This window comes from Tachysurus vachellii, chromosome 5 (genome assembly GCF_030014155.1).
Source record: "Tachysurus vachellii isolate PV-2020 chromosome 5, HZAU_Pvac_v1, whole genome shotgun sequence".
Classification (NCBI taxonomy): Eukaryota; Metazoa; Chordata; class Actinopteri; order Siluriformes; family Bagridae; genus Tachysurus; species Tachysurus vachellii.
Window position 1 is genome coordinate 32,120,165 of NC_083464.1, and position 10,403 is coordinate 32,130,567.

The 10,403-nt window shown below is 40.7% G+C and overlaps 1 protein-coding gene across 1 annotated transcript in view; it reads left to right on the top strand.

Moving 5' to 3' along the window:
* Positions 1-9,994, top strand: part of dnah5 (dynein, axonemal, heavy chain 5) — an 88,833-nt gene extending 78,839 nt beyond the window's left edge. The window contains exons 72-79 of the mRNA XM_060871257.1: positions 702-921; positions 1,650-1,855; positions 3,179-3,382; positions 4,903-5,118; positions 5,885-6,097; positions 6,711-6,863; positions 7,914-8,145; positions 9,476-9,994. Of these exons, the coding sequence (XP_060727240.1) occupies positions 702-921; positions 1,650-1,855; positions 3,179-3,382; positions 4,903-5,118; positions 5,885-6,097; positions 6,711-6,863; positions 7,914-8,145; positions 9,476-9,627 (1,596 nt within the window). The 3' untranslated portion in view covers positions 9,628-9,994. The remainder of the gene's footprint in view (positions 1-701; positions 922-1,649; positions 1,856-3,178; positions 3,383-4,902; positions 5,119-5,884; positions 6,098-6,710; positions 6,864-7,913; positions 8,146-9,475) is intronic.
* The last annotated feature ends 409 nt before the right edge of the window (positions 9,995-10,403 follow it).

Here is a 10,403-nt window from a genome sequence, read left to right on the forward strand (position 1 = left end):
GAACACACAGAAAACACATAAACAGATTAAAAAATCTCAGTGACTTGCACTTTGGTTGAATTTTTAGTCATTTTGACTTTTACTCTATGAAGTAGGTGAGAAGCAGAACATCAAAGGATTCTCAGTATTCATTAAACAGTAGCTTTATGTAGAAAATGCCACATGACCTACTGCTTCTACCAAGATTCTGTTTCCTCCTCATAAGCAGCAGGACCGGTGTGGACGAGCTGAGTGCTTTAGCTGTTGTCCCTTGTGGTGAACCTGTACGTGTTTAACAACAACTAAGTTAATTGTTAACTCGAAGGATTAAAACAAAAATAAAGTCTGAGTTTGTCCATCAGTCACACATAGGACACTGCCAACATGGTGGATGTAGCAGTGTATTCATATACATACACATATTAATACTGATTAGTACATAATATAACAACGGTACTGAATGGAACGCAGTCACTGCAGTACTCTCACCTCACGCGATTTCGGACACACGTCATGACTCTCTGGTGTCGAGTACCGAAGAAGAAAAGATCATTCACAGGTTTAGATCATCCTTCATTACCTCCTCACTGGGGCTCAGTCACACACCCCGACTACCAACACATGACAAACTGCTTATTTGTCTTATTAACTTAAAAAAACAAGAGAGATGGAAAACTATTGTGTATTTTTTTTTTCTCTCTCTGTTACACAAATACACACAGGGTGGCTGGGCTCTGCTGCAGAACTGCCACCTGGGGCTGGACTTCATGGACGAACTGATGGACACGCTGACAGAGACGGACAGCATTCACGAAGGTTTCCGGCTGTGGATGACCACAGAAGAGCACCGCCACTTCCCCATCACGCTGCTGCAGATGGCCATCAAGTTCACTAACGAACCGCCACAGGGGCTTAAAGCTGGACTCAGGAGGACATACGGAGGTCAGACTGAACAGACAGACAGACAGACTTTGTTTATCACTTTGTTTGAGACTAACACTATTGACCCCTGTTTTCTTAATCTGGTTAAACCTCTTGGACATTTTGTTAACAGATTATTAAATATTAATTATTATTTTACATGTATATTATAAGTCCAACCTTTTTTTTTAGTAATTAAGCAATACATCACCAGAACAACTTTGCTTCAACTGTTTGGTTTAATTGCTATAATTTAGGTAGTTCTAGCTAGCATGTTGCTTTTAAGACTTTATATAGACCCAATGTCCAGTGGGATGATGATACTGATGTGGTAGACTGGAGCACTTAAGATCGAAATGTTGGAAGTTGACCTTTGTGCTCAGAAGAAAATGTCCCTTTTCAAACAAAATACCACAAGCGGTGTCTTTACGTAAAGATCAGGCTTAATCTGTTTGTTCCCCACTGTGACTGAAAATATTGTTTGTTCTAAGCAATGGCTGGTGTCTACGGGTGGAGAATAATAAGCACATTTTATTTACGTGCCGATAAAGACGACTTCAGCTCTCCGGTTCACTCGGCTGGAAAATTCACAAATTTACCAAATGACCTGGTGCCTGGGATCTGTCAAGAGAGTCTATATAGCTCGAGGCTCAAATTCGATGAACTGAAATGTCACTTTTTTTTGTGCCTCCTGAGTCATTCAAGGAGATGAAACTCACTCTCTCTCTCCCTCTGTATCGGACTCCCAGGGATTAGTCAGGACCTGCTAGATGTTAGTAATATGCCTCAGTGGCGGCCGATGCTGTACGGCGTAGCCTTCCTGCACTCAACCGTCCAGGAAAGGAGGAAGTACGGCCCACTGGGCTGGAACATCCCATATGAGTTCAACCAGGCTGACTTCAACGCCACTATCCAGTTTGTGCAAAACCACCTAGACGACATGGACATCAAGAAGGTGAGACAGACTGGCTAAAGTCATCTGAAACTCCAAATCTGAGGAATCATTAATGACTCACCTAAATGACTCGTACTTTACCTTGATAACCCACAAGATGTGCATCTTTGAGTCAAATTTAGTTTGTCTTAAATACAGTTTTCTACAGCAAAGTGCAAAATAAACCACAAATGAATTTAGTATCGAAAATGTGAATTTGAGCAAAGCTTTTATGTGTCTAAATGAATACAAAAGAAGCACCAGGTATTAAATTTGTTTAAAGCTGTTTATCAGGAAAAAACTTACACAAGTAATAAAACAATGATTTTTTTTTTTAACCAAACGGATCAAATAAGCATTTACTAAGAATAAAAAACATGTGACTAACTTCAAATAATAAGTGTTTCTTAAAAATTGTAGCCACCAAAGTATTAGTTAATGATCAAAATAAAACTAAACATATTTTACATTTCATTTTGATGGTTTAAAAATACTCACCCACGACACAACCGCTACTTAATGTGAGATATAATCAGTGTTGTATAAAGTAGTAGAAAACAATACTTGAGTAAAAGTACAAGTATCGTACTAGATAAAGACTTCAGTAGAAGTGAAAGTTACCTTTTAGAATATTACTCAAGTAAAAGTCTTAAAGTATCTGATATTTACTGTACTTAAGTATTTGAAGTAAAAAGTAAAATTTCAGTGATTTTCAGTAGACATAAGAGACACTTCATCCGGTAGGAAGAATCTTTCATTGTAATGTACAGAAACATTTCTTGCAAATACGACCACGGGGGTATAACGTTATCTTCTTCACCCTGTTCACCGAGTTCACCACTATCATCGGGGTGGTCGTCTACGATAACAGGACGTCCTCCAGTAGGAGCTTCCATGGCGGTTTCAGTTGTGCTTCATCCTCCTTTGACAACATTACGCTGAAATAGAGCGTGTGGAGCGTAATGTACAGGAGCAGTGACTCACCAAACCTCCTTTATTACAGTCACACACATTTCTTCTGATTTTATTTTGTAGTAACGAGTAACGAAGATGTTTAGTGGAAATATAACGCAGTAAAAGTCTACATTTTTCTCGGAAATGTAGTGAAGTAAAAGTGAAAGTTGGTAAATTTAAATAGTGAAGTAAAGTACAGATACGTGACATTTCTACTTAAGTACAGTAACGAAGTATTTGTACTCCGTTACATTACAACACTGGATAAAAGCAAGGTAGTAATCGTTATTTTATTTATTTGAGATTTTTAGGAAATGATCATAAACAACCTGGTTGTATTTATTTATTTTTTCACTCGGTTAAAGTTAGCGTCTGCTACCTTGTTCCCAGGGAGTGTCCTGGAACACGGTGCGTTACATGATCGGGGAGATCCAGTACGGTGGCAGGGTGACGGACGACTACGATAAGCGCCTGCTCAACACCTTCGCGAAGGTTTGGTTCAGCGAGAATATGTTAAGCACCGATTTCCAGTTCTACAAAGGCTACAACATCCCAAAGTGCACCAGTGTGGATCAGTACCTTCATTATATACAGGTTAGTTATACAAAGTGCTTCACGTTGCCTTTTTCTGTTACTGTATTTATTGCAGTTATTACTGCATTTGATCCATCAAGGAAATATTTTTCATCATGAACGCTAATGTTGCTAATCAGTGAGTAAGAAGAACATGACCTCACATCTTGATGTCAGTATTAAGACATGCATTCAAGTAAAAATGCCCTGCAATATTTAAAAATGTTTAGTCGCTTATTTGCGTAATCACTCGCACTGTCATGTCTGAGGGCCCTTAAAACCTTGGTGTGTGTCACACATTACACATCAGGTTCATTCTTGCTCATTAAGTCCTCAAGCATGTGTATGGAGAGGAGAGAAGCTGCTTAGAGACAAGGACAGCATTTACATCACATTGAACTCATTGCACAGATGTTCTGTTGCCATGATAAGACCATTGTTTGGTCTGACACACGCAGTAAGATTATCATAGTGAGGCAGAGAGGACAAAAGCAGTGAGACATGAGCGTATAGGACACACAGACGATGCCGTCTATGAATGGTGCGAGATTGATGGCCAAGAAAACAAGCAAATTGGATCAGCTGGAGAGAAAGAAATAATTGAACAGCCATGTTTGTGCTGTTTATTCAGTGGTTAGGTAATGTAATCTGTGTATAAATAAGCGCTAAATAGAGAGTGGCAGTTAGAATCAGTGATCAGGGACTCCTTAATCAACTGATGAGTGCTGGAATTCTGTGTGATTAAGAGATTATGCAAGTTCATATTTATATGCAAACATCTACTGAAGTGTTTGCCACATTCCATTAGAAATAATGAGTAGGAGAATGAAGTAGAGAAGCAGTCAGAATGTTTCCCATTCAACAGAAATGACCTCTAATTCAAACGAAAAATTAGCTTTGGGAAAATCTTTGGATAAGACAAAGCAGCTCACTGGCTAGGTCCAATACACAACCTGTAAAGAGTTCAGGTGAGAGTCTGGAAAACTGAATCAAGGCCCCTGATCTGCTTATTGCTGGTCAAAGTCAGGAGCCTTGGGCATTATCAAATCAAGAAACACCATGTCCTGGTGAGTCAGGAACACTACATACTAGCAAATCAGCAGTCCTGACAAAGTCATGCTCACTCTATAGAACTGAAAAATCCTTGACCTGTATCCATGAGTCCGTCAGCAATCTTGAGCATTGGTGTGTCAGTAGTCTTGAGCCCTGGCAAGTCAGGATCACTTAGTGCTGGTAAGTCGGTAGTCTTGAATCAGGAGCACCAAGTGCTGGCAAGTCAGGGGCATCGAGTATGGGTAAGTCATGAGTCCCAAGTGCTGACAAGTCAGGAGTGATGTCAAGACAGGAGCAAGCCGTGGCTAAACATAGCACCAAACACTGCCAAGTTGAAAAAGTTTCATCTTGTACTTTAAATGTCTTTTTTTTATCCTTTGGGGAACCCCTTAAAAAATATATGGTTCAAAGTTTGTTAAAAAGTTTGTTGATTAATTTACACTTCATTTTAATGTCTACATCTGTCTTTCTATTCATACATCTCTCAGGGCCTTCCAGCCTACGACACCCCAGAGGTGTTCGGCTTGCATCCCAATGCTGACATCACGTACCAAAGCAAACTAGCCAAGGACGTACTGGACACCATCCTGAGCATCCAGCCAAAGGACAGCTCGAGTGGTGGTGGGGAGACGAGAGAGGCTGTGGTGGCTCGACTGGCCAATGACATGCTGGAGAAACTTCCTCCAGACTATGTGCCCTTTAAGGTTTGTCTTATTCACTCTCACTCACTCATTCATCTTCTACCGCTTATCTGAACTACCTCGGGTCACGGGGAGCCTGTGCCTATCTCAGGCGTCATCGGGCATCAAGACAGGATACACCCTGGACGGAGTGCCAACCCATCACAGGACACACACACACACACTCTCATTCACTCACGCAATCACACACTACGGACAATTAGTTTGTCTTATTTATTTACTTAATTATTTAGTGTGACCCAGAAGAGGACAGATTCCTTTTTAAGTCGGGGTCCAGCTTTACCTTTCTACCATCACCTCTGGTTTGCTCATTAGGGATAAAATAATGATCTGGATTTCTTTAAGCTGATTTGTGACAATGTCTATTGTTGATTAAAACCATACAGTATGTCTATATGAATAAATAATGTATTGAGATAAATTGTGCTTTAAACATGTTTAAGCTCTTTTTATATACAACTGCAGGCGCATAAAAGACCAGCAGGCACTAATTGGTATCCACTTATTATTCCTCTTAAATTAGCAGTGACCTCGATCACCGGCTGCTTCTTTCTCCCTCATTATTAACACTCTCTGAACCCCAACCTTTTAACTTTCACTACTTTAAGCGTTTATGCGTGAAGGACCAGATTAATAAAATCATTAACAGGCGCTAACAGTTTTGAGAACGTTGTGTGTCAGAAACATATTTAAATGAATATGCAGGTCACAACAATTTTGTTTAAGATAGATTACATATTCCTATGATGTATTTATGTCTGTGTGATAGGTGAAGGAGAGGCTGATTAAAATGGGGGCTCTGCAGCCAATGAACATCTTCCTGCGTCAGGAGATCGAACGCATGCAGCGTGTATTGGTCCTGGTGAGGAACACACTCACGGAGCTCAAGCTGGCCATCGATGGCACTATTGTCATGAGTGAAAGCCTGCGTGATGCACTGGACTGCATGTACGATGCTCGCGTCCCTGCACGCTGGGAAAAGGTCAGAGATGTGGCCCCGCTCGAGGTTTTATGTCTATTCCAAAGACCAGATTGGAAATCATGTCTTTCTAGAATTATGTGTTTAGAAAATTACTTTTTTTTTTTTTTAATAAAACAATTTTATTACAGTGCAACCTTTTTATATGACTTGGCAAGGGTAAATATTTATAGATTTGCAGTCAAAGTTAGCTGTAAAATGCACAGTATGTTTTTATAGAGCACTGATCTGTTCCAGCTGACGTTTCGGATGTCGTGAATTCATCACGTTCACCAGTTTCATTTTTATTAACAGCAATCAGATGGTGAATTCACTGAGAGGTCAAAAGTACAAGTCGAGTGATGTGTGTTTGAATAACGAGAAATTTGAGAAAAAAAAAGGAAAGGGTTTAAAGGCTTATATGAATATTAATGTCTTTGCTAATCTTGTGTTTAACACACTTGTCAGGTTCAGGTTCGTTCTGTTCAGAGCCATAATAGGAGAGAGCGAATCCTGAATGACAATCAAATGAATAAAAACAAGTCCTTGTGTTTGTCTTTCTTGTGCTCTGTGCTTTACTTTTTGTCCTAATTTAATTTGTGTCTGATTACTTTGTGTGTGTTTGTGTTTCTTTTAGGCCTCGTGGGCCTCTAGTACACTGGGCTTCTGGTTCACTGAGCTTTTGGAGCGAAACCGCCAGTTTCACTCCTGGATCTTTGAGGGTCGCCCAAACTGCTTCTGGATGACAGGCTTTTTCAACCCACAGGGCTTTCTTACAGCCATGAGACAGGTCTCTCACACACACACACACACACACACACACACACACACACACACACACACACACAGGCATTGCTGTACTAATGAGGACAAGGTCTCACATGCCCCTTTTCCACCAAAAAGAACTGGGTGCTGGTTCAGAGCTAGCACTGGTGCTGGTTCAAAGTTGGTTCCACTGGTGAACCTTCTAAGAACCGGTTTACCTTCCCATCAGTTAGAGAGCATCACAGAGCCGAGTCTGACGTCACTGTATACGTGTCACGTTACACAGCAACGTTAGCGCAGCAGCGACAAACACAAACACATCAACAATGGTGGATGTTGCTTTACTGTTAATGCTCATGGCTTTGTGAACCTACATTAACACCCAAACGCGGCGAATCCAACGTGTACGTGCAGCTCCATGTAATCTGTATAAACGGAGGTTGTAATGGAGAAAGTACATAACGTTATTTTATCATTAACACAGAAAAAAGTTAGCCTTAGCATGTAGCTACTTACTATCATGTGTGCTGATAATGTATCATATCATGGTAAAGTAAAAGTGTATTAAACATTAGTATACTTAAGGTACATTATCAAATGCGCTAACAGTAGCCCCGCCCACAGCCCCTACTTAAGGTACATTATCAAATGCGCTAACAGTAGCTCCGCCCACAGCCCCGCCCACAGCTCCTGACACAAGCTGTTCTTAAGTGTAGACCAGCAACGTTTTAGTGCTACTTAAGAGCCACTTTTCCTGGTTCAGAGCCGGTGCTTTGGCTGTCGAAAAAGAAAGAACTGGTTCTAAATTAGGCTCCGAACCTGCACTCAAACTGCCTCGTGGAAAAGGGGCAACAGTGGCATATGAGGACCTTTGGCTCAGTAGGTTTTTGGGTGGAAGAGTGATGTGGTAAGGGAATGTGCCTTATGTGTATGACTTCAGAGGCAGTAGAAAACTGTGAGGCAGCTGGTACACAGATACACCACGTCTATAGGAACATACTGTATATAAATATGATGGGAAGCCAGTTTCAGTACCAGATCTCACAGAGTTTATCTCCTTTTTCAAACCTTGCAGGAGATCACACGTGCCAACAAAGGCTGGGCCCTGGACCGTATGGTTCTGTGTAACGAAGTGACCAAATGGATGAAAGACGACATCACAGTGCCGCCGCAGGAAGGTGTCTATGTCTATGGGCTGTATCTTGATGGAGCCAGTTGGGACCGCAGGAACTGCAGACTCCTCGACTCTAAGCCCAAAGTCCTGTTTGAAATGATGCCTGTGATCAGGATGTACGCCGAGAACAATGGTGAGATTTGGTGACACTTTTTTTTTATAAAACCGTAAAGTAACATGACAGCATATTATATGAACCATTATGTAACATGTATAAAGTATCATTCTTATATAAACAGTTGTGACCACTGGGAAAACAATGAAGCAATGCAATAATGTAAATGGTGCAAGTTATAGACTGACGCATGCTATCACAATTTTAACTAGTAACAGTTCTGTATCTTATCAGAGAATTACAACAAGCAGACCTGAATCTCACTGGAGGTTTTATATTTTTTGCTCTATTTTGTGAAAACTCTAGAGACTAAAATGCTTGTCTGACACTAACAAACACTATTGACCTGTATCTGCATTGTGCAGCTGCAACATGATTGGTTGATTGGATAATTGTTTGAATGAGCTGCTGTACAAGTTTTTCTGATAACACTGTTGGTGACTGTGTACGTTTATGAGTGGAGAAGTAATGCAATTATCATCTGGTAAGAGTCATGGTTAATATTTTGGCATTCTAGACTCATGGTGGAGGAAATAAAAGAAAATTGGGTAAAATGAGCTCCACTAACAAGAGAGAGAGAATTTCTTTGATTTCTAACCCCTGCAGCGTTCATAAGTTAAATGTGTTCCAGTAATCCCAGTTAAATGAATCTAACAGTTGAATGTCATACACAGTATGAATCATTGGGGTCACGGTGGTTTAGTGGTTAGCACGTTCGCCTCACACCTCCAGGGTTGGGGGTTCGATTCCCACCTCCGCCTTGTGTGTGTGTGGAGTTTGCATGTTCTCCCCGTGCCATCGGGGGTTTCCTCCGGGTACTCCGGTTTCCTCCCCCGGTCCAAAGACATGCATGGTAGGTTGTTTGGCATCTCTGGAAAATTGTCCGTAGTGTGTGATTGCGTGAGTGAATGAGAGTGTGTGTGTGTGTGTGTGTGTGTGTGTGTGTGTGTGTGACCTGTGATGGGTTGGCACTCCGTCCATGGTGTATCCTGCCTTGATGCCCGATGACGCCTGAGATAGGCACAGGCTCCCCGTGACCCGAGGTAGTTCGGATAAGTGGTAGAAGATGAATGAGAGAGTGAGAGTAGTAAAGCATTAGACACAGTCCATACTTATTAATCATGGAAAAATACTTAACATTATTTGGAATGCAGAAATATTAGTGTCCTTTATGAAAATAAATAAATAAATTAATTAATTAATATGCTATAACTTATATTTAAATATAAGTTGGGGTTAGGGTTGAGGTTGGGGTTGACCAGACTATTGTGTGTTAATGATGTGTAATGCATGAAGATCATGTTAAAATGTGTAAGAATTAATATAGTATTGTTTGACTGATTCTCAGGCGTGAAGGACCCTCGTTTCTACTCCTGCCCCATTTACAAGAAGCCCGTGAGGACAGACTTGAACTGCATAGCCGCCGTGGACCTGAAAACGACTCAGCCACCCGAGTACTGGACCTTACGAGGTGTCGCTCTGCTGTGTGATGTGAAATAACGGCTGTCGGCTCGATATAGGTCCGGATTTGATGATGTCATATAGTCCTTTTATTCCACAGCAGGTTAATGAGCAGTTACTTTTCTAATTAATAAATTGAGACACATCTTAGTGTTATCAGTTTATAGGGACATTTAATGTTCAGAAACTTAGCATATAGTCGTTCTAAACAATTAATATGACACAAAAAACATCATGTTTCTGAGAAATAAGTCAGAATCTGTTTATTAGACATAAAATCATGCTGTTACTATAGAAATGCAATGCTGTTAGAAGGAGCACATTAATATAAACCTGTGAATTACAGTCTGAAATGTTTCCAAGCTTCTGTTAGGTAAAATAATTCAAAACCTTTTGACTAATCAGAATTGAGCACTCAAGAGCACTGTGGTATAAATAATACTGAGGCAGCATTTTAATTAAAATCTAATTTTTAAATCCAAGTCTGTGCTTTTTTTTTTTATCTCTGTGAAACTAAAATCTTGTAAATTCTAACTTTTTTTAACAAATAGTTTTGAAGGATCAGTCGTATGGAACTGTGCTGAATCGCTGTCAGAACTCTGTGTGCCGAGACGCACTTTGAAACCTATGAAGTAGTGCATTAGTTTGTCTTTTCCCAGCATGCATTGTTCTCTTGCTTGACGAACCTCGGGGCCTCCCGCCGGCAGCTGCCTCAGTTCGGGGAAGTGTGTACGTGCAAAGAAAAGGGCACAGCTATGGGCTGGTTAATTAACAGGCACGATCAGGTGCACAAAGCCTCTTATTAACAATCTCAT